Below are 27,146 nucleotides of genomic sequence, written 5' to 3' on the forward strand. Positions count from 1 at the left end.
CTCCCTATCTCATCCCCATCTCCACTTAATGCTGCCTCCACCTTGTCATGCTGTGGCTGCCTCCCCTCCAGTCATTATGGCAGGGGGACAGGAAGTTAATCAACGCTGTATTATCTCCCAGCCTGCACCTGGAGGCCAAGGTGCCAGCCATGCTACCCCCTCCCCAGCGGACCCCTGCCAGCCTGGGATCTCTCCTTACTCTGGCTCCCTCCTCACCCTGGATCCCTCCTCACCCAGGCTCCCTCCTCACCCAGGCTCCCTCCTCACCCAGGCTCCCTCCTCACCCAGGCTCCCTCCTTACCCAGGCTCCCTCCTTACCCAGGCTCCCTCCTCACCCAGGCTCCCTCCTCACCCAGGCTCCCTCCTCACCCAGGCTCCCTCCTCACCCTGGCTCCCTCCTCACCCAGGCTCCCTCCTCACCCAGGCTCCCTCCTCACCCTGGCTCCCTCCTTACCCAGGCTCCCTCCTCACCCAGGCTCCCTCCTCACCCAGGCTCCCTCCTTACCTTGGTTCCCCCAGCAACCCCTTGGGAAGGCTCAGCCAGGCTCTGGTAGTGGTGATGCCTGCCAGGACACACTCATTATGACACAGAGCCAGGGGGATGCTGCTGCTCAGCTCCTAGCCATAGATGTTTAACACACTGGGCTCTCTGAGACTGGGGGTTTATTCTGTATGTGAATGGGGATTTATTCTGCCAATCGTATCTCTTCTTGCTGCCATTTCCGTTGTTGCTTCTCTTATTATTGTGACATTATTGCCCCGTGTGGACAGGAGAAGTAACCTCGAACATGAAGGGACATATTGTGTAAACATAGCCCATATACGCAAACGTTTGTTCACACTCCTATTTGAACACACTCACAACACACGGAGACACACACACACATCCCTGGATATTAAAAGGTGATATTATACTATGAGATGGCACCTCTCCTCCATGCCTCCTTATCTGTCTCTCTGTCGGTCTGTCTGTCTGAGCAGCTGATAAATGCTCTGGCTGAGGGATGAATTGCTGGCTGTCACTGGTAATCATGAGGTTGTCTGGCAGCATCCAAAGTGCTTTTATTTCTGCCCATTAGTTTGGTGTAGAAATGCGTAGGTAGTCCGGGCTGCTCTGCCTTCATTCTCTGACTGATGCAGGAGCCACTGTGATCACTGAAAACATGACAGCATATCTCTATTATATTCATCTACGCCACTGTCTATCTATAGAATCTCCTTTACACTAGATGTATAGGACTGTAAAGGACTCTATAACATCCACATACGAGCTAGCATTGTTCCAGTACATGGCATCCTGTACTGTGTGAGTGTGTGTGTGGGGGGGGGGGGGATCGGCACCAAAAATGTTAAAAGCCGCTGTCTGAATGTGGAACACTGGAGATGTCAATCTGTGGGAGAAGCACCTTGAAGTCTTCTGTTCTGAGGAGAGGCTGATCAAAGTCTGCTTAACAAAGATGGTCTGAACTCAGCTGTTATGTGTTGCATCTCTTGTTTCTGTCTGTCTACTGTGTGCTACTTTACCCAATCTTCATTTACCTGGCTGATCCTACAGGAGCGCCGGGCCTATCTCCTCTCTGTGCCCCTTTTGTGTTTGTGCTGTGTGTTCTCCTGTCGGAATGTCAATGAACCGTGCTCTCAACAATGTATTAGCATCAGAAGCTCCAGGTGATTACAGATGACACATCTAAGCCTTCCTTTCTTTCCCTCCCTCTCCTCTCTCCCGTTCTCCTCTCTCACAGGAGATCGCAGCTTACTTGATAACATTTGAAAAGCATGAGGAATGGCTAACGACGTCCCCTAAAACAAGGTAAGCGAGGCAAAGTCTCCCAAGAAACAACCGCAAAATACCATTTTCTTCACAGGAAAAGCCACACGGTGCCTTTTAGTTTTTCGGCGTCACTACACAGACTGATCAAAAATAGAAAACTGATCTGTCTCGTGCTGAGTACCAGGAATCCCTACTGCACCACTTCCTTCATGTCAAGAGGCAGATGCCTGTTTAATATTACAATCTGCCTGATGGAAGTTTGGAAAACTTTGCACCTTTCAGAAGCTATTTGAGCCAGACGATGGAATATTAATGTTGACTAATAATTGCCTTTTAGCGGGCCAATTAACACAACATGCACTCCTCTGGTCTCCGCTGTGACTGTGATGCTAATGTGTTGGTATCTGTCTGCACATTCACACACTCTCCAATAGGAAGAACTGGGTTTGAATTGAGAGCTCTTTCTGCATGGGCCGGGAGAGACAGAGGGGAATGTGGATATGAATGTCAATAAGAGGTAACTTTTGGAAAAGAAAATGATGGCGTCACCGTGATGCTATCCATGATAAGTCACATAATATGCCAACACTTCTACAAGCTGTGTCCTACCAACGTATTCGTTCGCGTCAGACACATGGAATTAAATGTCAACAGTGTTGATGTTATTTCCACGGCAACATTATTTACTCTTATTTCTACAACCTGTCATTCCCATCCTGGATGCTGATTGGCTGCAGCACGGTTCCGGACATAACGTTTTTTGAAATAAATATTTGACGCCGGTAGCTCTTCATCTGACTAGATTTTACTAATCTCCCGCTGTCAGGCAGTTCTGGGTTTGACTTGCTTGGCTTTCTCTAGCCTTTCTCTGTCTACCTCCCCATCCTTCCCATGCTCTTCTGTCTGTATGCAGCGAACGCAGAACACACACAGCCCCACATACACACTGATCTAACACATTCTGATGAGGAATCCTCACTCACGCAGCGAGCCATCCCTGGTGTTATTAACAGTCCTCATCCATGTGTAACTGTACTGTTGGCACTCTGACACACAGATCAGTCCTCTCTTCTCCTCTGCCTGCCAGGGACATTGATAATGGCTCCACATAAAGAAAGTGCCAATTAGTTTTCCTGTGTAATTGTAGAAGATGGCCCAAAGAGCACCCTGGCCTCTACGCTACACCTTCTTATCATCAACCCACAACAATTAACTCAACACACCAGGCCTCCTTGTCTTCAGACACCAGTGGAATATTTGACATTAGGCCCAGTGTTATTAACGGCTGTCTCCAGGAACATGTAAAACAGCAGGCTCTGTTATCTAGTTACACTAACCGTAACTGGAATGAAACACCCAGGGAAAATGAACACTCAGCCGTATTAACATAAGTACAGGAGCACTACTCTGGAGAATGAAGGGACTGATAGACAGTAACAGGGAAAGCTCGAGGCTTGAGTCACACATTGTCCAATCAGCATCCAGTTGGACTATAATGGTGAGGGTGGTGGAGTCTCTGTGACTCACTGTCACCAGCCTGCTGGGTCCTAGAGGAGCCCTGTGTGGGTGCTGATGTCTCAGTAGATGTGGCACTGAGGGATGAGATAAAGGCTGGGGGCCAGACAGAGCCACAGAGCCTACAGAGGAATGGACAGGAGCAGAGCTGAACTTGACATGGATGAGAGGAGCTGCTTTATTAGGGCTGTTATGGCGTTTATGTACGGGGGCGAGGTGAGCTGGCCAGGCAGGCAGGAGTGGAGAGGGTGGGGCTGGAAAGGGGGAGGCTGGTGGAGTGTTTGTGTTCTTGGAGCAGTCCGTCAGACAGAGAGGGTAAAGTGTTGTGACAGACAGGGTAGCAGGGTGATTGATGGGAATCTGATTGATGGGCTGTAATCTTTCTCCTACAGCACTTTGCCGAGAGGTCACAGGTCAGGGTTCGCACAAGGGAGAGCTGTGCTTGGGACCTGGACGGAAGGCCATTTGTCATCTCAGACACACCTCGGAGTGTGTGTGTGCGTGTAGCCAGGTCATAAACATGCTAAAAGGAGAGGGGAGAGGGGAGGGGAAGAGGGGAACGGGGCGAGTAGAGAGCTCAAGGAGCTGACGCAAGCTGTTTAACCAAGGTGACACAAAACCCAGGACAAGCATGGAGATGACATGACGCACTGCCAACACACTGCCAACACACTGCCAACACACTGCCAACATGGAAGATAAACAGGTAAATAAGGAGTGAGTGTAGTGAGGGGTATTACGCGTGCACATTTGATCTATTAGCTATTTGTTACATGGGCCGAGCCGCCTACTGAATATTCATTCCATCCAGTGTTTGATATGGTTTGTTTTGGGTCCAATCTGTTTGTTTATCCTTCCTGAATCAGAAGAGGCCTGGCAGCAGCCAGGGGAGAGAAGTCGAGCGGCAGAGTGATTGATGTGCCGAGTCCTAGTAATACACATTCCCTTTCAGATAGGAAGTGCAACAGCGCTTAAAATCAATAGCAGCGCTCTCCCACTGACTGCTAGAACAGCCCTACAGCTAATTCAGCCTGCACCTGTCAGAGCCAGGGGAATCTTTCCCAACTTTCATTTACACCCCAACGCTACAGCGAGCTGCCTGCGCTGGCTTCCATTTCCATTAGAGGGAGATGCTGGTATAATGGCTTTAATGAACGCCTGGCCTGCGGTGTGATTTAACATCGCTCTTACCATATACCTCTCCTCTCTCTCTGAATGGAGGGAACACACTTAAAGGGACCATTAGGATTTCTACACCCTGCATCCAACGCAGATGGTCATATTCATTATTTCTGTGAACCTTTTTAAAGAGCGGCTTGAAGTGTTGAGGCTGGCGTGCTGCTGAGAGTAAAATGAGAGCAGGACAGGACAGGGCAGGACAGGACCGGACAGGACAGGACAGGGGTGGCAAACTGACACCATAGCTGTAGATAGTGATCTGGTGGGTAGTGAATAGTCAGTTAACCTCATGCTATGCTTCATGTAATAAGAACCAGACATTTGTGTCCATCACAAATGACACAAATGGATACCCGAGGAGTGTTTTTGAAAGGTGCATGGTGCAGACAAGAACAGGCAGAGAGCCAACCAGTTTAGACTGAGAGCTGTATGGGTAAAGAACAGTCTGTCAGGAAAGGTGTCGGACACCTTGGTGTCGTAGAGGGATCGCTCATTAACTACAGAGTACCCTTTTAAATGACACACATTACTATTACACAGGAATGGTTTCTGATGACTGCAGCCAATCACAAAGTGGGTCTGAGGGAGTGCTCCAGTCCTTTTGACCAGTGTGTGTGTGTGTGTGTGTGTGTGTGTGTGTGTCTTTGTTTCCTCCCCTATTCCCTTCAGTAGTCAGAGAGAACAAACACTGACTTGTTATGGCTCCTGGAAACCATCAGATGGAGCAGTGAGCTATGTCAGCATTTCACCTCTGTTTTAACACACAAACACACCATGTACTCTCTTATATTGAAACTATCAAACAATAAGTACCTTTCCACTGAGGGGCCACAATGACACTGAACCTACGGCCCCCGTGTCCCAGAGCAATAGCCCTCTCTCCTCTCCTCCCACATTCACAGACTCCCTTCAGACAGCTTCCAAAGACAATGCCTTTATTACACTGCCATCCCAGAGGCACCGACACACCAACAACAGTCTAGCTAAGTGGGTGTGTAAGTGTGTTTGAGAGACTGTTTGCTTTTCTTTGTGTGTTAGTGTCTGTTAGTGCCTGGGTGTGGATGTCTATAATGATGTGTGGGAGTGTGTGTGTGTGTGTGTGTGTGTGTGTGTGTGTGTGTGTGTGTGTGTGTGTGTGTGTGTGTGTGTGTGTGTGTGTGTGTGTGTGTGTGTTTGTGTGGGTGTGTTTTAATGAGTAAGTGTAGATAAGAGTGAGTGTGTGTATCGTTCAGCTACTGGTCAGCATGACATTCTGTATGTCTGGGCCTGCCTGCTGTAGTCAATCAGTCCCATGTGTAACGTGAACGCTTCTGTCACCTCTTCTGGCACATGGTGGGAGACGTGCTCAGCTGGACTTTGTGTGTGTGTGAGGAGGGTGTGTGATGGTGTTTGGGCCTAATGCTTTGTGGCATTGTGGGCTCACACTGGTTCAGAGGAGAGAAGAGAGGAGGAAGTACAGGAGCAGCGTAGGAAGAGAGGAGGAAGTACAGGAGCAGCGTAGGAAGAGAGGAGGAAGGACAGGAGCAGCGTAGGAAGAGAGGAGGAAGGACAGGAGCAGCGTAGGAAGAGAGGAGGAAGTACAGGAGCAGCGTAGGAAGAGAGGAGGAAGTACAGGAGCAGCGTAGGAAGAGAGGAGGAAGGACAGGAGCAGCGTAGGAAGAGAGGAGGAAGGACAGGAGCAGCGTAGGAAGAGAGGAGAGGGGAAGGACAGGAGCAGCGTAGGAAGAGAGGAGGAAGTACAGGAGCAGCGTAGGAAGAGAGGAGGAAGGACAGGAGCAGCGTAGGAAGAGAGGAGGAAGGACAGGAGCAGCGTAGGAAGAGAGGAGGAAGCACAGGAGCTTTATCTGAGGAAGTGTATAATAAGGTCTTTATAATTACATGATTTCATTATGAGAATCAGACATTGGCACAAGAGTCATTTTGCATATGGGACATTCTATGGAATATACATGTCAACACGTTTGTCAGACCTCGTGAACATTTTATCTCTGTGTTGGTTGGAAGCACAGCCCTCTGAGAGCAGGCAGAGTAAAGTCTGCCTGCCCTACCCTCCCTCGTCCCCCACCCTAACTGTCTGCCCTCCACACCCCACTTCGCCTGGCCTCAGAGGACATTGTGTCCCAGCTTGCCTCTGCCAAGCCAAGGGCCTCACCAAGGGCAGTCATGCCAGCCTGGGGCCCCCTGGGCTGGGGGACAAATCCACCAGGGAGAGGGTAGCGGCTAGAGGAGAAGTTACCCAGACAAAACACATAGAGGATGAGAGGAAGGAGAAAGAGAAAAGTGAAAAATGGACATGGACATGGGAGGGAGAGTGAAGACGATGGAGCGAGAGCGCTTGAGAAAATGGAAGCATGTGGATAAGAGAAAAGAGTGGAGGAGGTGGAGATGGGGGGAGTCATGATGGATGTGTTGAGAAGAGAGGTTAGGGGCACTCACATGCACAGAGGGAGAGCTGGAAAAACACAGGAGAAACAACAACAGATAGAGACATAGCAAGATGAGCGATGGATTCAATTGACAGATGGAAAAAAAAGCCCTGTGGTTTAGGGGAGAGGAGAGAGAATGCAAACGGTCAATAGATTACTGAGAGACGGAGAGAGAGAGAGCTCCTTGGCAACTTAATAGAGCCTTGTGTTTGTGTGTCCTTTAAAGTAATACTTAGCTGAACCCCAGGAAGCAGTGTGGCCTGAGGACTGTAGACTAGATGGATGGTTCACTACATCCTAGGTGATGTATACTAGCCTACTTTTGCAAGGCTCTTCTCCGGAGCTTCCTTAGTAAAGCATAGGCTGTCCAGACATATTCTATACTGTAAACAAATGGCTGATAATAAATAGTAGTAGTAACAGGATCAACTGTGTGAGTTAGCCTTTATCCTGAGTGGATGCTTGTACAATGCAAACTACTCCTCACACACGGCTGCCACAATGTCAAAGACATCAGGCAAAAGGCTTGTGTGTTAATAGAGACGAATTCAGTATTAAGGATAACAATAATAAACTCACTCTGAACACAATAGTTGGAAAACAAACAGCAGAAACCCCTGTGTTGGTATGCCAACTCGTAGGAGGATGAAATGAACTGCAGCCAGTAACTGGCCACGGAGAGGAGGAGGAGAGGAGAGAGGGATGAATAAATAAGAGGGGAGGAAGTTGATGTCAAGCAGGTGTTCAAGGATAAAAGTGTCAGCCAAGCGAGCCAAGCGAGATGGGGAGAAGAAGTGCTGCCTCTGCAGCGTGATAATAAAGACTTAATTCAATTAGTGCTTCTGCACCGGTGAGCAGAGCCACAGAGCAGAGAGCGGGCCAGAGCAGGGAGCGGGCCAGAGCCACAGAGCAGAGAGCGGGCCAGAGCCACAGAGCAGAGAGCGGGCCAGAGCAGGGAGCGGGCCAGAGCCACAGAGCAGGGAGTGGGCCAGAGCAGGGAGCGGGCCAGAGCCACAGAGCAGAGAGCGGGCCAGAGCAGGGAGCGGGCCAGAGCCACAGAGCAGAGAGCGGGCCAGAGCAGGGAGCGGGCCAGAGCCACAGAGCAGGGAGTGGGCCAGAGCAGGGAGCGGGCCAGAGCCACAGAGCAGGGAGCGGGCCAGAGCAGGGAGCGGGCCAGAGCCACAGAGCAGAGAGCGGGCCAGAGCAGGGAGCGGGCCAGAGCCACAGAGCAGGGAGCGGGCCAGAGCCACAGAGCAGAGAGCGGGTCAGAGCCACAGAGCAGAGAGCGGGCCAGAGCCACAGAGCAGGGAGCGGGCCAGAGCCACAGAGCAGGGAGCGGGCCAGAGCCACAGAGCAGGGAGCGAGCCAGAGCCACAGAGCAAGGAATGGGCCAGAGCCACAGAGCAGAGAGCGGGCCAGAGCCACAGAGCAGGGAGCGGGCCAGAGCCACAGAGCAGGGAGCAGGCCAGAGCCACAGAGAGCCTAGAGCAATAGGAGCAGGCAGCTTTGCTGTCAGAGAGCAGGGGCAAAGGTACACCCCGGGCCCCTGAGACACCCAACCAACCCTGCCCTGCAGGTACTTAATGTATACACACACACATAGCCTCAATATACACACATTTACTGTACGCTCAACCTACACACACCCTAGGCGTGGACAGACATGGCTGTCTCTTCTTCTCCTGCTGCCTCCACATTCCTCTTTTACTCTCATCTCCTCCATTGTTCTATTTCCTGTCTGCCTCTGGTTGTCTCCCTCTTTGTCCTGCATACTACTGTACTCTACTCTGCTGGTCTTTACTGAGCAGAAAGACGCCTTATGTTGGTGTCAGTGACTTGTATTGGGAGCTCTGAGTCCCTATTTTGGTTGTGCCTCTGCTGGGTGCTGTCCTGTAGGCATATGGTGTGAGCGGATCCCGGATCCTGTCCCCCTCTCTGAGGCCCCCAGGGGCCACCGTCAAAGCTCCCCATGCCAGGCCCGAATCCGGGCCACAGCTCTGTCCTAGGGTGTGGTCAAGGAACAACCCTCTCTGATTGGCTGTTCATCCCAGCCCACAGGAGGCTCCCTGGCACAGTCAGGCCTCCTTTAGACCGAAACAGTAACACACAGTGAGGACAGGACAGGACACACAGCCCCAATCATACTGTTTGTTGTTATGTAAAGAGAAGGAGAAAATAGATCCTGGAAGACTGCCAGGGAACTGGGTGAATCACAGGCATACACACGCACACACACACACACACACACACACACACACACACACACACACACTGTGCCTGTCCCACTCAACTTTGCCTTCTGTGGTACTCAGTCCAGCTGAGGCTCAGTGTGCAGGAAGTACACAGGCTGACAAGGTGACACGCAGCGTAGCTCCCCTTTAGCGAGTCGTGTGACAGGGTAGCCCCCCCCCCACATCATCATTCTGAGAATGAGGAGGAGGAGACGTATCCTCTCAGGCCTCGTGTGTCGTAATAATGCATCATCAGGCATGATATAAGCGACCATTGGTGCTCAAGCCTTTACTTATCCCGCTCTCTCTTTTCCTCCCTATAGGCCTATATAACACAGAAATGCCGCATTGGCTCTATCAACGCTCTGTCAGAAAGACGCTGAACCTACTGAACATTGTTGGATCCTGATGATGATTTGTCCTAATATATTTCACATAACGTAGGCCTACCCCCTTCTGTATAAAATACCCCCGGAGGCAGACCTCCCTCGTTCTCTCCTTCTCTTAACCACTTCATTACAAAGTAGAGGAAGACGAGGTGGGGGGATGCGGAGGATGGCCGTTTATGAATTTTGCATTACTGAATTAATTAATTAAAATATAAGAAGTCAATTGATAAATTATTCAGGCTTTTTGTTATGTGTGTTTGAGAAAGGGAGGATGGGGAAAAGAGAGGTGAGAGCGCATTTCAAATTGGAAAATTAATATTCATAACTTTTTTTAATGAACTAATAAAATGGCTATCAATTCCATTTTTTAACAAAGGTTTAATTAACAAACGGTACAATCCTCTCAGGGGGTGACTACAATTCAACAGTGCCCCCCTCATTCATGACACTTCCTGGGAACCTTATTCACTTCCTAGAACTCATAACACCATCTAATATTCCACCAAACTCCTATCTTTATCGATTGATTAATTGATTGTTGATTGAGACTAATGACTCAATCTGAATTATCCTGGTTGGAGGCATACTGTACAGTAGGTAGAATAAGCAATGAACTGAACTGAGGAATTTCAGCCCCCCTTTCGCTCAGTAAAATAATTGATTCGCTTAATATCAATTTCTCCCATTTACAATGCAGTCATTTTTGTGTAGTTCTTCCGTGTGTCTATAAAAGGTGCTGGGCCAGAATTATGGAAACAGCTCGTCTAAGATTTAAAGCAGCCCTCGTGGTGACCCTAAAGCGAGCCGTGCTCGATGCATTAATGTGATAGCGATATGATTATGTAGGAATGGACACGAAGTTTCCATTATTTACAGGTGACGTGCCCGTTGAATTGGCAATGAATTGGCTGGTTTAATTACCTTCTCTGTCTAATCAAGCCTTCAGTGGAATAATGAAATAAGTCCTGTCCTGCCAACCAGGGAAGGAGGTGTCCGTCTGACTCTGTTCTGACATTAGAGGAAAGACAGGAAATTCATGCCCCGTGAGTGCAGGTTTAAGCCTCTGCTTCTCCATTCACTAGATTCTATACCTTCCTAGAGAGAGATAAATTAGCTCAGCACGTTTCCAGCACCAACGTCTAGTAATGTGTGGAAACAGTCAAAACAGACTGTATTGTGCCCAATGTGGCCCCCCTCTGAACTGTTCACCAGTAGCCAGTCTGCCTCAGTGTCTCAGTAGAGCTGACAGTAGAACAGTATGTGGACCTCCACCAGTATCCAGTGTGTCTCAGTGTGTATCAGTAGAACTGACAGTAGAACAGTATGTGGACCTCCACCAGTATCCAGTGTGTCTCAGTGTGTATCAGTAGAACTGACAGTAGAACAGTATGTGGACCTCCACCAGTATCCAGTGTGTCTCAGTGTGTATCAGTAGAACTGACAGTAGAACGGTATGTGGACCTCCACCAGTATCCAGTGTGTCTCAGTGTGTATCAGTAGAACTGACAGTAGAACAGTATGTGGACCTCCACCAGTATCCAGTGTGTCTCAGTGTGTATCAGTAGAACTGACAGTAGAACAGTATGTGGACCTCCACCAGTATCCAGTGTGTCTCAGTGTGTATCAGTAGAACTGACAGTAGAACAGTATGTGGACCTCCACCAGTATCCAGTGTGTCTCAGTGTGTATCAGTAGAACAGACAGTAGAACAGTTTTCATTTGAGACCCTTCATGTGTTATATTTTTGCTAAATGTTAATCCTATTCATTGAGCTTTTATTTTTTACTACTCTTTTATTTACTTAATTACTTTTCTATTGTTGTTCCGTTGTCGAGAGGTGAACCTGAAAGTAAGCATTCCGTTGCACTGTGTACTCCACATACACTGAGTACTCCACATACACTGAGTACTCCACATACACTGAGTACTCACATACACTGAGTACTCCAAGGACCATTTGTGATGTGAATAGGACCTATTGGAGTGTCAACAGAAGAAGATCATCAAAGGTAAGGCATTTTCTATATCGCTATTTCTGACTTTCGTGTCACCACCTGCCTGGTTGAAAATGATTGTTATGCATTTGTGTGTTGGGCGCTGTCCTCAGATAATCGCATGGTATGCTTTCGCCGTAAAGCCTTTTTGAAATCTGACACCTTGGCTGGATTAACAAGAAGTTAAGCTTTATTTTGACATATTGCATGTGTATTTTCAAGATTGTTAAATATTTACAATTCTGTAGTTTGAATTTGGTCGAGAAGTTAAATCCACTTCAAAACAGTGTAGATGAAGGGGAGGAGACAGGGGCTGAATGGGCAAGACACAAGATTTAAGTGCCTTTGAATGGGATATGGTAGTCGGTGCCAGGCGCACCGGTTTGAGGTTCTCAAGAACCGCAGTGCTGCTGGATTTTTCAAGCTCGACAGTTTCCCGTGTGTATCAAGAATGGTCCACCACCCAAAGACATCCAGCCAACGGCAGGCTAGTGGTCAAAAACAGGTCATTGATGAAAGAGGACAAAGCAGGCTGACATGAATTGTGCAGAGCAACAGACAGGCTACAGTTAGTTAACTGACAGTCCAGTACAACATTGGTGCCCAAAGACCCATAAAAGAATGCACAACTCGTCGTACGTTGACACCTTAGAGAGTTCCACTTCTTTCAACAAAAAACAAGAAACTGCGATTGCAGTGGGCTTAGGAACAAAAACACTGGACACTGGAGAATTGGAAAAACATTACCTGGTCTGATGAACCCCGGTTCCTGCTCTTTCACACTGATGGTAGGACTATGGTATGGAGAAAACCATGAGTACATGCATCCGTCATGCCGCGTGTCAACATTGCAGGCTGGTGGTGGTGGTGTGAGGGTGTGGGGGTGTGTTTTCATTGCACACATTGGGCCCCTTGATAGAAGTGGAGCAATGTTTGAATGCCACAGCATATCTGAAGATCAGTGCCAGTCAGGTGTATCTCTTCATGGCAGCAGTGTATCCATCTGAGAATAGATTTTGTCAGCAGGATAATGCCCAATGTCACAAGGCTAGGATTGTCCAGGAGTGGTTCCACAGTGAATTCAGTTTACTGCAGTGGCCTGCCAAGTCAACTGAGCCTCTATGGGATGAGATGGAGTGAGCTATTCGGAGTCGAGATCCACTACCAGCCAACTTGACACAACTATGGGAAGCATTTGAGTCAACATGGGCCAGTATCCCTGTGGAACGCTTTCAACACCTTGTAGTGTCCATGCCCCGATGAATTCAGGCTGTTCTGAGGGCAAAAGGGGTGCAACTAATTATTAGGAAGGTGTTCCTAATGTTTTGTTCACTCAGTGTATATCATGTGTACTGTATATGACTAATAAACAAAGTTGTGGACCTCCACCAGTACCCAGTGTGTCTCTGTGGGTCTCCATGTGTTTCAGACAGTAGATCAGAGAGCACAACACTATGTGGACCTCAGTCTACACAGACATAGGAAAAAGCCAGGAGGGGGAGAGCAGCACAGCGGGTGGCCGCTCACTTGACTGATGGCTTTTTTGATTAAAAGGAATTAATTGCTGAACCATTTAATACCCTGTTTTTAATGTGTCTCTAGTGACTGTGTGATTTAGCTGCATGTCCTGCTGACATGTGGAATCATGTGGAATACCAGCCATGATGATGTCAGAGCAGGCAGAGCAGCTCTCACTGAGAACATTCTGGTAAGCAACTAGCAACTACCCTCACTCTCCTCTCCTCTCCTCCATCTTTCATGGAGAGGAATACCTTCTTGACCTCAATACTGGCTGACCCTTTTCTACCCTCCAAAGGCATGCGCACAGAGATCTGTCCTGTATTGTTGTAGGTTACACTATTTTAAACCTATTTTTAGGAAACAAAGGCTGTGATTTAGTCCCCCACCATAGTCTATAATCACCTTAGGCTCTTTCTGTGGGAGAGAGGGAGACAGAGAGAGAGAAAAATAGAGAGAAGGGAGGGATGGAGAGAGAGTGATGCAGAGGGGGGAGGGGGAGTGAGAGATGGTGAGGAAGAAAGGGAGACAGATGAAGAGAGAGATGGGGAAGGAGAGAGAGAGAGGGAGAGCGAAAGAAAAACAGAGATGGGGTGAGAGAAACAGAGAGAGATGGAGTGAGAGAAACAGAGATGGAGTGAGAGAAACAGAGAGAGATGGAGTGAGAGAAACAGAGAGATGGAGTGAGAGAAACAGAGAGAGATGGAGTGAGAGAAACAGAGAGAGATGAGTGAGAGAAACAGAGAGATGAAGTGAGAGAAACAGAGATAGATGGAGTGAGAAACAGAGAGATGGAGTGAGAGAAACAGAGAGAGATGGAGTGAGAGAAACAGAGAGAGATGGAGTGAGAGAAACAGAGAGAGATGGAGTGAGAGAAACAGAGAGATGGAGTGAGAGAAACAGAGAGATATGGAGTGAGAGAAACAGAGAGATGGAGTGAGAGAAACATAGAGAGACGGAGTGAGAGAAACAGAGAGAGAGATGGAGTGAGAGAAACAGAGAGAGAGATGGAGTGAGAGAAACAGAGAGAGAGATGGAGTGAGAGAAACAGAGAGAGAGATGGAGTGAGAGAAACAGAGAGAGAGATGGAGTGAGAGAAACAGAGAGAGATGGAGTGAGAAACAGAGAGAGATGAGTGAGAGAAACAGAGAGAGATGGAGTGAGAGAAACAGAGAGATGAAGTGAGAGAAACAGAGATAGATGGAGTGAGAGAAACAGAGAGAGATGGAGTGAGAGAAACAGAGAGAGAGATGGAGTGAGAGAAACAGAGAGAGATGGAGTGAAAGAAACAGAGAGAGACGGAGTGAGAGAAACAGAGAGAGATGGAGTGAGAGAAACAGAGAGAGATGGAGTGAGAGAAACAGAGAGAGATGAGTGAGAGAAACAGAGAGAGATGGAGTGAGAGAAACAGAGAGAGATGGAGTGAGAGAAACAGAGAGAGATGGAGTGAGAGAAACAGAGAGAGACAGAGTGAGAGAACCAGAGAGAGATGAGTGAGAAACAGAGAGAGATGGAGTGAGAGAAACAGAGAGAGATGGAGTGAGAGAAACAGAGAGAGATGGAGTGAGAGAAACAGAGAGTGATGAGTGAGAGAAACAGAGAGAGACGGAGTGAGAGAAACAGAGAGAGACGGAGTGAGAGAAACAGAGAGAGATGGAGTGAGAGAAACAGAGAGAGATGGAGTGAGAGAAACAGAGAGAGACAGAGTGAGAGAAACAGAGAGAGACGGAGTGAGAGAAACAGAGAGAGACGGAGTGAGAGAAACAGAGAGAGATGGAGTGAGAGAAACAGAGAGTGATGAGTGAGAGAAACAGAGAGATGAGGTGAGAGAAACAGAGATAGATGGAGTGAGAAACAGAGAGAGATGAGTGAGAGAAACAGAGAGAGATGGAGTGAGAGAAACAGAGAGAGATGGAGTGAGAGAAACAGAGAGAGATGGAGTGAGAGAAACAGAGAGAGACAGAGTGAGAGAAACAGAGAGAGACGGAGTGAGAGAAACAGAGAGAGACGGAGTGAGAGAAACAGAGAGAGACGGAGTGAGAGAAACAGAGAGAGATGGAGTGAGAGAAACAGAGAGAGATGGAGTGAGAGAAACAGAGAGAGATGGAGTGAGAGAAACAGAGAGAGATGGAGTGAGAGAAACAGAGAGAGACAGAGTGAGAGAAACAGAGAGAGACGGAGTGAGAGAAACAGAGAGAGACGGAGTGAGAGAAACAGAGAGAGATGGAGTGAGAGAAACAGAGAGTGATGAGTGAGAGAAACAGAGAGAGATGGAGTGAGAGAAACAGAGAGATGAGGTGAGAGAAACAGAGATAGATGGAGTGAGAAACAGAGAGAGCTGAGTGAGAGAAACAGAGAGAGACGGAGTGAGAGAAACAGAGAGAGATGGAGTGAGAGAAACAGAGAGTGATGAGTGAGAGAAACAGAGAGAGATGGAGTGAGAGAAACAGAGAGAGATGGAGTGAGAGAAACAGAGAGAGATGGAGTGAGAGAAACAGAGAGAGACAGAGTGAGAGAAACAGAGAGAGACGGAGTGAGAGAAACAGAGAGAGACGGAGTGAGAGAAACAGAGAGAGACGGAGTGAGAGAAACAGAGAGAGATGGAGTGAGAGAAACAGAGAGTGATGAGTGAGAGAAACAGAGAGATGAGGTGAGAGAAACAGAGATAGATGGAGTGAGAAACAGAGAGAGATGAGTGAGAGAAACAGAGAGAGATGGAGTGAGAGAAACAGAGAGAGATGGAGTGAGAGAAACAGAGAGAGACAGAGTGAGAGAAACAGAGAGAGACGGAGTGAGAGAAACAGAGAGAGACGGAGTGAGAGAAACAGAGAGAGACGGAGTGAGAGAAACAGAGAGAGATGGAGTGAGAGAAACAGAGAGAGATGGAGTGAGAGAAACAGAGAGAGATGGAGTGAGAGAAACAGAGAGAGATGGAGTGAGAGAAACAGAGAGAGACAGAGTGAGAGAAACAGAGAGAGACGGAGTGAGAGAAACAGAGAGAGACGGAGTGAGAGAAACAGAGAGAGATGGAGTGAGAGAAACAGAGAGTGATGAGTGAGAGAAACAGAGAGAGATGGAGTGAGAGAAACAGAGAGATGAGGTGAGAGAAACAGAGATAGATGGAGTGAGAAACAGAGAGAGCTGAGTGAGAGAAACAGAGAGAGACGGAGTGAGAGAAACAGAGAGAGATGGAGTGAGAGAAACAGAGAGTGATGAGTGAGAGAAACAGAGAGAGATGGAGTGAGAGAAACAGAGAGAGATGGAGTGAGAGAAACAGAGATAGATGGAGTGAGAAACAGAGAGAGATGGAGTGAGAGAAACAGAGAGAGACAGAGTGAGAGAAACAGAGAGAGATGGAGTGAGAGAAACAGAGAGAGATGGAGTGAGAGAAACAGAGAGAGATGGAGTGAGAGAAACAGAGATAGATGGAGTGAGAAACAGAGAGAGATGGAGTGAGAGAAACAGAGAGAGACAGAGTGAGAGAAACAGAGAGAGATGGAGTGAGAGAAACAGAGAGAGATGGAGTGAGAGAAACAGAGAGAGATGAGTGAGAGAAACAGAGAGAGATGGAGTGAGAGAAACAGAGAGAGATGGAGTGAGAGAAACAGAGAGAGATGGAGTGAGAGAAACAGAGAGAGACAGAGTGAGAGAACCAGAGAGAGATGAGTGAGAAACAGAAAGATGGAGTGAGAGAAACAGAGAGAGACGGAGTGAGAGAAACAGAGAGAGATGGAGTGAGAGAAACAGAGAGAGATGGAGTGAGAGAAACAGAGAGAGACGGAGTGAGAGAAACAGAGAGAGACGGAGTGAGAGAAACAGAGAGAGATGGAGTGAGAGAAACAGAGAGAGATGGAGTGAGAGAAACAGAGAGAGATGGAGTGAGAGAAACAGAGAGAGACAGAGTGAGAGAAACAGAGAGAGACGGAGTGAGAGAAACAGAGAGAGACGGAGTGAGAGAAACAGAGAGAGATGGAGTGAGAGAAACAGAGAGTGATGAGTGAGAGAAACAGAGAGTGATGAGTGAGAGAAACAGAGAGAGATGGAGTGAGAGAAACAGAGAGATGAGGTGAGAGAAACAGAGATAGATGGAGTGAGAAACAGAGAGAGATGAGTGAGAGAAACAGAGAGAGACAGAGTGAGAGAAACAGAGAGAGACGGAGTGAGAGAAACAGAGAGAGATGGAGTGAGAGAAACAGAGAGTGATGAGTGAGAGAAACAGAGAGAGATGGAGTGAGAGAAACAGAGAGAGATGGAGTGAGAGAAACAGAGAGAGATGGAGTGAGAGAAACAGAGAGAGATGGAGTGAGAGAAACAGAGATAGATGGAGTGAGAAACAGAGAGAGATGGAGTGAGAGAAACAGAGAGAGACAGAGTGAGAGAAACAGAGAGAGATGGAGTGAGAGAAACAGAGAGAGATGGAGTGAGAGAAACAGAGAGAGATGAGTGAGAGAAACAGAGATAGATGGAGTGAGAGAAACAGAGAGAGATGGAGTGAGAGAAACAGAGAGAGATGGAGTGAGAGAAACAGAGAGAGACAGAGTGAGAGAACCAGAGAGAGATGAGTGAGAAACAGAAAGATGGAGTGAGAGAAACAGAGAGAGACGGAGTGAGAGAAACAGAGAGAGACGGAGTGAGAGAAACAGAGAGAGATGGAGTGAGAGAAACAGAGAGAGATGGAGTGAGAGAAACAGAGAGAGACGGAGTGAGAGAAACAGAGAGAGACGGAGTGAGAGAAACAGAGAGAGACGGAGTGAGACAAACAGAGAGAGACGGAGTGAGAGAAACAGAGAGATGGAGTGAGAGAAACAGAGAGAGATGGAGTGAGAGAAACAGAGAGAGATGGAGTGAGAGAAACAGAGAGAGATGGAGTGAGAGAAACAGAGATGGAGTGAGAGAAACAGAGAGAGCAAAAGAGAAAAAGTAACACCTACTGTTCCAGTATCTGTTGGTGGAGTAGAGTGGATCATTTAGAGAGAGAGAGAGAGAGAGAGAGAGAGAGAGAGAGAGAGAGAGACGGTCTGGTAAAGTACTGTATAAGCCAGCTTTTTCATGAAGTGAATGTGGGGTGACTGCACCCACAATTAGGGCAGGGGAGGATTAGTGCCTGCCTGCCTGCCTGCCTGCCTGCCTGCCTGGCTGCCTGCCTGGCTGCTGTGCCGAGTGGGAAGGTGGTTAGGGGCTGTTTTTTGTTTGTGTGCTTACTGCTTGCCGCTGTGTATTGTGTTGTGATGGAGTGAGATCCCCCTCCCCTGTGTTTTCAAAAATAGCAACATCACAACAAGCTAATGGAGAATAGATTAGGGAGAGGGCACAGTAGGGAAGTGTCCAACTGTGTGTGTGTTTGTGCATGCGTGTGTTTGTGTGTGTGTGTGTGTGTGCATGCATGCGTGTTCACAGATACTTTCTATTCTAACTCACACACCCTCTAAATCTCTGTAGTCTTACCTGCCCATTGCATTTAAGCCAGCACTCTCCCAGCAGGCTCTCCCAGACCTAGAAACGTCTGCACTACCAAGTGTTTGCATCCCATTTCAATTTCCTACTGAAGCCGGGAGCACAAGGGGAGACTTAGCGTTAGTGCTGTGATGAGTTTAAGGCAGTTGAAAGCTTTTGGCCATGTTGACACTATGAGATGTGTGCATCCAGTGGAGCAGCCAGGCTATGTGCTCAATGGGGTTTTCCTCAGCAACTCCCCTCCCCTGTGTGTGTGTGTGTGTGTGTGTGTGTGTGTGTGTGTGTGTGTGTGTGTGTGTGTGTGTGTGTGTGTGTGTGTGTGTGTGTGTGTGTGTGTGTGTGTGTGTGTGTGTGTGTGTGTCTCTGGCTTGTCTCTCTTAGTTAGCTGTTGTTCATCCTTGCAGCAACAGCAGCCCTCTCCAGTGTGTTCAGTGGCAGACATATTACCTTGAATACCCCCTCCTCTCCAGCCCAAGCCCAGCAAAGACTTCCACGACGGGATGCCAGGCTTTCCTTTCCTCTCTTCCCCTGTTCACACACAGAGTTGAAAGGTCCAATGCAGCCATTTTTATCTCAATATCAAATAATCTGGGTAACAATTAAGTACCTTACTGTGATTGTTTTAAATTAAATAATATGGAGAAAAAGAAACAGAAATAGCTTCTTAGCAAAGAGCAATTTCTCAAGCAAGAATGTTGCTAGGACTGTCTGGGAGTGGTCTGAGTGGGGAGGGGAAAACTGAGAACTAGCTGTTATTGGCAGAGAGGTTTGGAACTCTCTTTCTTATTGGTTAATTAACAAATGTACCGCCTGGTGATATCACCAGGCAGGCCAAAACTCCATCCCACCACAACAGGCTGAAATGTCAGTCGCTTTTCTAGAAACTAGGGTACCAGTGAGGATTTCCTAAGCTGGACAAATTGTTACAGCTGCTGAGAAGTCATTGATAATAATATGCCAATTAAGCTATACGGGGGATCATAGCTATATTCAATAACATTCACAAGTTAATTTAAAGCCTGTTTTTAACCCTTTATCATGGTTGGTGTCTTGATGTATTTGTCCTAAATTGTGACATAAAACATTACTTTTCTGTCCTTGCATTTATGGCACTGTAAGTTGTTGTTATAGTATACAGTGAGGGAAAAAATTATTTGATCCCCTGCTGATTTTGTGCGTTTGCCCACTGACAAAGAAATGATCAGTCTATAATTTTAATGGTAGGTTTATTTGTACAATGAGAGACAGAATAACAACAACAAAAAATCCAGAAAAACGCATGTCAAAAATGTTATAAATTGATTTGCATTTTAATGAGGGAAATAAGTATTTGACCCCCTCTCAATCAGAAAGATTTCTGGCTCCCAGGTGTCTTTTATACAGGTAACAAACTGAGATTAGGAGCACACTCTTAAAGGGAGTGCTCCTATTCTCAGCTTGTTACCTGTATAAAAGACAACTGTCCACAGAAGAAATCAATCAGATTCCAAACTCTCCACCATGGCCAAGACCAAAGAGCTCTCCAAAGATGTCAGGGACAAGATTGTAGACCTACACAAGCCTGGAATGGGCTACAAGACCATCGCCAAGCAGCTTGGTGAGAAGGTGACAACAGTTGGTGCGAGTATTCGCAAATGGAAGAAACACAAAAGAACTGTCAATCTCCCTCGGCCTGGGGCTCCATGCAAGATCTCATCTCGTAGAGTTGCAATGATCATGAGAACGGTGAGGAATCAGCCCAGAACTACACGGGAGGATCTTGTCAATGATCTCAAGGCAGCTGGGACCATAGTCACCAAGAAAACAAATGGTAACACACTACGCCATGAAGGACTGAAATCCTGCAGCGCCCGCAAGGTCCCCCTGCTCAAGAATACATATACATGCCCGTCTGAAGTTTGCCAATGAACACCTGAATGACTCAGAGGACAACTGGTGAAAGTGTTGTGGTCAGATGAGACCAAAATGGAGCTCTTTGACATCAACTCAACTCGCCGTGTTTGGAGGAGGAGGAATGCTGCCTATGACCCCAAGAACACCATCTCCACCGTCAAACATGGAGGTGGAAACATTATGCTTTGGGGTGTTTTTCTGCTAAGGGGACAGGACAACTTCACCGCATCAAAGGGACGATGGACGGGGCCAGGGCATTGACAATGGGTTGTGGATGGGTATTCCAGCATGACAATGACCCAAAACACACGGCCAAGGCAACAAAGGAGTGGCTCAAGAAGAAGCACATTAAGGTCCTGGAGTGGCCTAGCCAGTCTCCAGACCTTAATCCCATAGAAAATCTGTGGAGGGAGCTGAAGGTTCGAGTTGCCAAACGTCAGCCTCGAAACCTTAATGACTTGGGGAAGATCTGCAAAGAGGAGTGGGACAAAATCCCTCCTGAGATGTGTGCAAACCTGGTGGCCAACTACAAGAAACGTCTGACCTCTGTGATTGCCAACAAGGGTTTTGCCACCAAGTGCTAAGTCATATTTTGCAGAGGGGTCAAATACTTATTTCCCTCATTAAAATGCAAATCAATTTATAATATTTTTGCCATAAGTTTTTCTGGATTTTGTTATTGTTATTCTGTCTCTCACTGTTCAAATAAACCTACCATTAAAATTATAGACTGATCATTTCTTTGTCAGTGGGCAAACGGACAAAATAAGCAGGGGATCAAATACTTTTTTCCTTCACTGTATATTAAGCATTAATCAGTTCAATTTGACATTGAACTTGTAAGAATCCTGAATCTAGCTGTCAGACAGTTTTTTTAATAGAGTGTAACTAAGTAACATTTCACATCTCATTATGTTACGGTTTGAAAACATTTTTCATGGGCACACATTCAAAATAATGTATGCATTGCAAAATCAAATGCTTGTATCCGAAAGATTCACCTTATATATATACACTGCTCAACAAAAATAAAGGGAACACTTAAACAACACATCCTAGATCTGAATGAAAGAAATAATCTTATTAAATACTTTTTTCTTTACATAGTTGAATGTGCTGACAACAAAATCACACAAAAATAATCAATGGAAATCCAATTTATCAACCCATGGAGGTCTGGATTTGGAGTCACACTCAAAATTAAAGTGGAAAACCACACTACAGGCTGATCCAACTCTGATGTAATGTCCTTAAAACAAGTCAAAATGAGGCTCAGTAGTGTGTGTGTGGCCTCCACGTGCCTGTATGACCTCCCTACAACGCCTGGGCATGCTCCTGATGAGGTGGCGGATGGTCTCCTGAGGGATCTCCTCCCAGACCTGGACTAAAGCATCCGCCAACTCCTGGACAGTCTGTGGTGCAACGTGGCGTTGGTGGATGGAGCAAGACATGATATCCCAGATGTGCTCAATTGGATTCAGGTCTGGGGAACGGGCGGGCCAGTCCATAGCATCAATGCCTTCCTCTTGCAGGAACTGTTGACACACTCCAGCCACATGAGGTCTAGCATTGTCTTGCATTAGGAGGAACCCAGGGCCAACCGCACCAGCATATGGTCTCACAAGGGGTCTGGGGATCTCATCTCGGTACCTGATTGGCAGTCAGGCTACCTCTGGCGAGCACATGGAGGGCTGTGCGGCCCCCCAAAGAAATGCCACCCCACACTATGACTGACCCACCGCCAAACCGGTCATGCTGGAGGATGTTGCAGGCAGCAGAACGTTCTCCACGGTGTCTCCAGACTCTGTCACGTCTGTCACATGTGCTCAGTGTGAACCTGCTTTCATCTGTGAAGAGCACAGGGCGCCAGTGGCGAATTTGCCAGTCTTGGTGTTCTCTGGCAAATGCCAAACGTCCTGCACGGTGTTGGGCTGTAAGCACAACCCCCACCTGTGGACGTCGGGCCCTCATACCACCCTTATGGAGTCTGTTTCTGACCGTTTGAGCAGACACATGCACATTTGTGGCCTGCTGGAGGTCATTTTGCAGGGCTCTGGCGGTAGCGGTCCTGCTGCTGGGTTGTTGCCCTCCTACGGCCTCCTCCACGTCTCCTGATGTACTGGCCTGTCTCCTGGTAGTGCCTCCATGCTCTGGATACTACGCTGACAGACACAGCAAACCTTCTTGCCACAGCTCGCATTGATGTGCCATCCTGGATGAGCTGCACTACCTGAGCCGCTTGTGTGGATTGTAGACTCCGTCTCATGCTACCACTAGAGTGAAAGCACCGCCAGCATTCAAAAGTGACCAAAACATCAGCCAGGAAGCATAGGAACTGAGAAGTGGTCTGTGGTCTCCACCTGCAGAACCACTCCTTTATTGGGGGTGTCTTGCTTATTGCCTATAATTTCCACCTGTTGTCTATACCATTTGCACAACAGCATGTGAAATGTATTGTCAATCAGTGTTGCTTCCTAAGTGGACAGTTTGATTTCACAGAAGTGTGATTGACTTGGAGTTACATTGTGTTGTTTAAGTGTTCCCTTTATTTTTTTGAGCAGTATATATATATATATATATATACGGGTACAATTCAACATTTGTTGAAGGTTTTTTTACAAAAACTTCCTGCCTTACACCGAAATAAATGCTAAAATCTATGAAAATATCTTTCACTTCATCCTTTGAGATTTGTTTTGGTCTCTCTGAGTCAACAAAACAAAGTTATTTTATTTTAATTTGAAATACTGGTGTTATACTGTATGACAATATTTTGTTACCCTGAATGACACATATCACTACGGCCCACCACAAATATTGATTAAATGTGATTCCTTCAGCAATAACAATAATTTCGGCACTGCTCAACTTGGTGCAGCCAGTTAAACTGGTACCTCGCAAGAGCATCCAGTTTCTCGTTGAAGTTTTTAACCAGATCGAGCCACGTGCCCGTCTCTGTTCTTTTCACAAAATTTGTGAATGATCTTTCTCAGTTGCTTGATTTCTCCCTTTGCCACTGTTGCCATGATAAATCGGTGCATTCTCTTCAGGTAGGGCCAGCTCTATTTCATCATAGCAACACTTTGCACAAACACGATACATGCATTGCTTGTTCTTGAGATCACAGACAATGGAAGACAGTAACTCGGAAACGCTTTGTGGTTTTCAGCAACTCGCTATGGCTCAACCAGTCATCTAGAAGTTGTAAATACTGTCTGTATGACAGCGAGAGTGTCCCGTTCTGAATTGTACTCTGCATGGAGTTCTTTTAGAGATTTCATGAGAATGCGCCTCTGAAACTTATTGTTCTTTTGCGGGACAGTGTCTTTCTTCCCTGAGAGAAGGCGACTATTTTCATCTCTACTGAGTATTGCAATGACCTGTGTTTTCCTCACTAAAGACATTTTATTTTTCCCTCGTGGCCTGTATTTTTCACTTATATTGCGTTTGAATTTATTTGACCTTTGCATGTCCTCAGATTTAATCTAACTTTTTCCCTCTTTTTTTCAGCATCAGATTGTGTCATTGTATGGATCAGAGGATGATCAGGATTGACATCCTTCATCTTCTCTGATAGCTAAAAAACTAAAATGTAATAGTTATGACACTGGCACAGAATAGGATTCGCATCCATTAAATGTTATTAGTAGTCTATTAATAGCAGGCTATACAATGATAACACTTAATCAAAGTTTAAAAGTTAAATCAACTCCCTCTCCCTTTTTCTCTCAAACATGTTTTGTTACTATTTCATTGCTAATGTTAATAATAATCACTTTACTATAATTTGAGCCTTTGGCAACACTTTACATTGCATTAAGTTGCATTATTACTACATTATTACATGATAGTTAATGTTGTAATTATGCGTTGTTACACTGTAACTGGTAAATTTATATTCAATGCATGTACACAAATGCAATTTCAAGTTACCTACACAAAATAGCTACATAAAATGCCCATCAAACTACTTCAATTCAAACTTGTACAGTCTCGATTTTTCATAAAGTGCCCCAAATGTGAAGCAGCTATTATCTAATATAATTCATAATCCATTTTTTATCCATAATTGTGTGTGTGTGTGTAATATTATATGAACTAATATAATGCATCAGTTATACCTTAACTACAGTGCTATAAAATATTAACTACAGTGTAATAGTGCAACTTAATGTTAAGTATTATCCACCCAGCTTTATATCCGATTATATCCTATTCTGTTGCTGACAGTAACATGAAAACAATAACTTGCTTTTCTTCTGGCTAGTCTTTCCTGCCTAGCAACTGGATCTGGGTTAATCTTTTGTCTGTGCAGTGCAGCCCTATTCTGATTAGACAACGGCATCTACAGTATAAAGATAATGTGCCTTGAAATACCTTAAAATGCCATAAAATAGTTTAAAATGATAATATTCAGTTTTCATACAATAAGTAAATATGAATTGCATGAGTACATGTTGTAAACTAGTGAAAACATGGGATAACAAAGCTACTGTCATTCAGCATAACGGGTGACATTGTGGTATAACATGAAACTTTTGTTTTGCTGAAGGACAAAAGTGTGATACTGAAGGACGGATTTCATACATAAACATATTTAACAGGTAGTTCCTTGGCCTTGATCTTGACTTATAAATATAATCCTTTTCATATTTAATATAGCTTTTTTTCAAGTTATTGAAGTTTTTAAATAATTTTAGATACAGTATGTCACCCATTATTCTATATATTGTTGCAAACACTAACACAATTATTCCATGGGTGTTCATTTATATTTTTAGGATGAATTTCTACATTTTAAAAACACCTTTGTCATTAGAATTTTAACCCGGACAGTTACACTGAAGGACATTTTGACACTTTAGAGCTCAATAACTCCCTTAATTTAATAGTTTGCAACACAAATACGGGAGAGGCTAAGGTCAAGGGCCGTGCGTCCTCCGAAACACAACCCAACCAAGTCGCAATGCCCACTTAACCCGGATGCCAGCCGCACCAATGTGTCGGAGGAAACACTGTACACCTGTCACGTCCTGACCAGTAAAGGGGTCTATTTGTTATTGTAGTTTGGTCAGGACGTGGCAGAGGGTATTTGTTTTCATGGTTTTTTGTATATGTTTAGATAGAGGGATATTTTGTGTAGAGTGTTTCTGGGGTTTATTGGTGTAAGTGTCGATGTAGAGGGGGTAGTTGATTTAGGGGGTGTGTGTGTATTGTAGAGGGGTATTTGATTTATGTGTTCCGGGGTGTTGGGTATTGTCTTGTGTTTGTATTTCTAAGGGGCTGTTCTAGTTTTGTATTTCTGTGTTGGCCTGGTATGACTCTCAATCAGGAACAGCTGTACATCATTGTTGCTGATTGAGAGTCATACTTAGGGAGCCTGTTTTCACCTGTCACTTTGTGGGAGGTTATTTCCGTGTTTAGCGTTATGCCTTACAGGACTGTCTATCGTCGTTGTGTTTTTGTATACGTGTTTGTTTTTGGTTTCCCTTTTTTATCCAAATAAAAGAAGATGAGTGTACATATACCCGCTGCGTTTTGGTCTCAACCCTACGACTACCGTGACAACACCTGGCGACTGTGTCAGTGTGCACTGCACCCAGCCCTCCACAGGAGTCACTAGTGCATGATGGGACATGGACATCCCTGCCGGCCAAACCCTCCCCTAACCCAGACGATGATGGGCCAATTTTACGCCGCCCCATGGGTCTCCCGGTCGCGGCCCGCTCCTTGAAAATTACAATTAATTGCGTGAAAAAGTCCCTGAAAGTCCTTGAATTGGACTTGCCAATGTGTGTATGAACCCTGCTTAAAGAATGTATAGTCCTAGACCCATGTTGTCGTACAGTTGGAGTTATGAGACAAATTGCATTTATTCACTTTTATTATTCTAAGTACACATGTGGAACTGCATGAAAATCATTTAAATTTTTGTTTTAAACCATTTTTAAATGTTGATCCCAATGTCACACATTGGCCACATTTAAAGAAAGACCCTCTTACACTAAAATGGCATTATCATTATTTTCACAATATTATTCCAACCTCATAGTGTGGAAATATATATAAAATATAGGAAATTCATATTTTTTGACTGTGCTGGGCCTTTATGGGCTTTTCCATGGTGAGAAGTCTTATTCGCACTGAGACTCTTCTTTCCTCCTCTCCTCCGCTTTACTCCAGTCAGGGTCGTGGGGCGCACACTCAGTGGTAAACCAATTTCATTTCATATGTTTTCACATTTTCATCCAATCACAGCGTCTCTCTGAAGTACCTGAAGCCACAGGATGCCTTTATTGGTCCTAATTAAGGATCTGTGATTTAATCTCTGTAATTCAATAGAGATGAGGGTTGGTTGGCGTGGGAGGCTGTGGGCTAGGGCTGGTTAATGGCTTCTACACTGCAAATCCCAAGATGGGGGAGTTGTTAAAGAAAAATTCCACCCCAAAACAATCTTTTGATATTTGTTTCATTAGTCCAATGTTGACATGTTGCAAAACGCAGCATCATGTGATGCCAAATGCATCATCATACTGGGATGATTTCTGTATTTTGAAAGTTATATCTTGACAAATGTATTGCTGACAAGCTAAACATTTTGAGAATATGTCAACAATGGACCAATGAAACAAATACCAAAAGATCGTTTTTGGGTGGAGTTTTCCTTTAAGGAGTGTATGAGGGCTGGGATACAGAGGGTAGTGGTGGCGTGGGCCCGTGTCCATACAATCATATTCATTTATGATCGAAGAGACAAAATGGACCTAGATCAGCAC

General features: G+C 46.0%; 1 protein-coding gene across 7 annotated transcripts in view; it reads left to right on the forward strand.

The window, feature by feature from the left end:
- The window catches only part of LOC106567259 (calmodulin-binding transcription activator 1), a 485,887-nt gene that overhangs the window by 189,080 nt on the left and 269,661 nt on the right, over positions 1-27,146 (forward strand). For all 7 annotated transcript variants that reach the window (XM_014136342.2, XM_014136343.2, XM_014136344.2 and 4 more), the window contains one exon: positions 1,743-1,810. In XM_014136342.2, the coding sequence (XP_013991817.1) occupies positions 1,743-1,810 (68 nt within the window). The remainder of the gene's footprint in view (positions 1-1,742; positions 1,811-27,146) is intronic.

Source organism: Salmo salar, chromosome ssa13 (genome assembly GCF_905237065.1).
Source record: "Salmo salar chromosome ssa13, Ssal_v3.1, whole genome shotgun sequence".
NCBI classification, from domain to species: domain Eukaryota; kingdom Metazoa; phylum Chordata; class Actinopteri; order Salmoniformes; family Salmonidae; genus Salmo; species Salmo salar.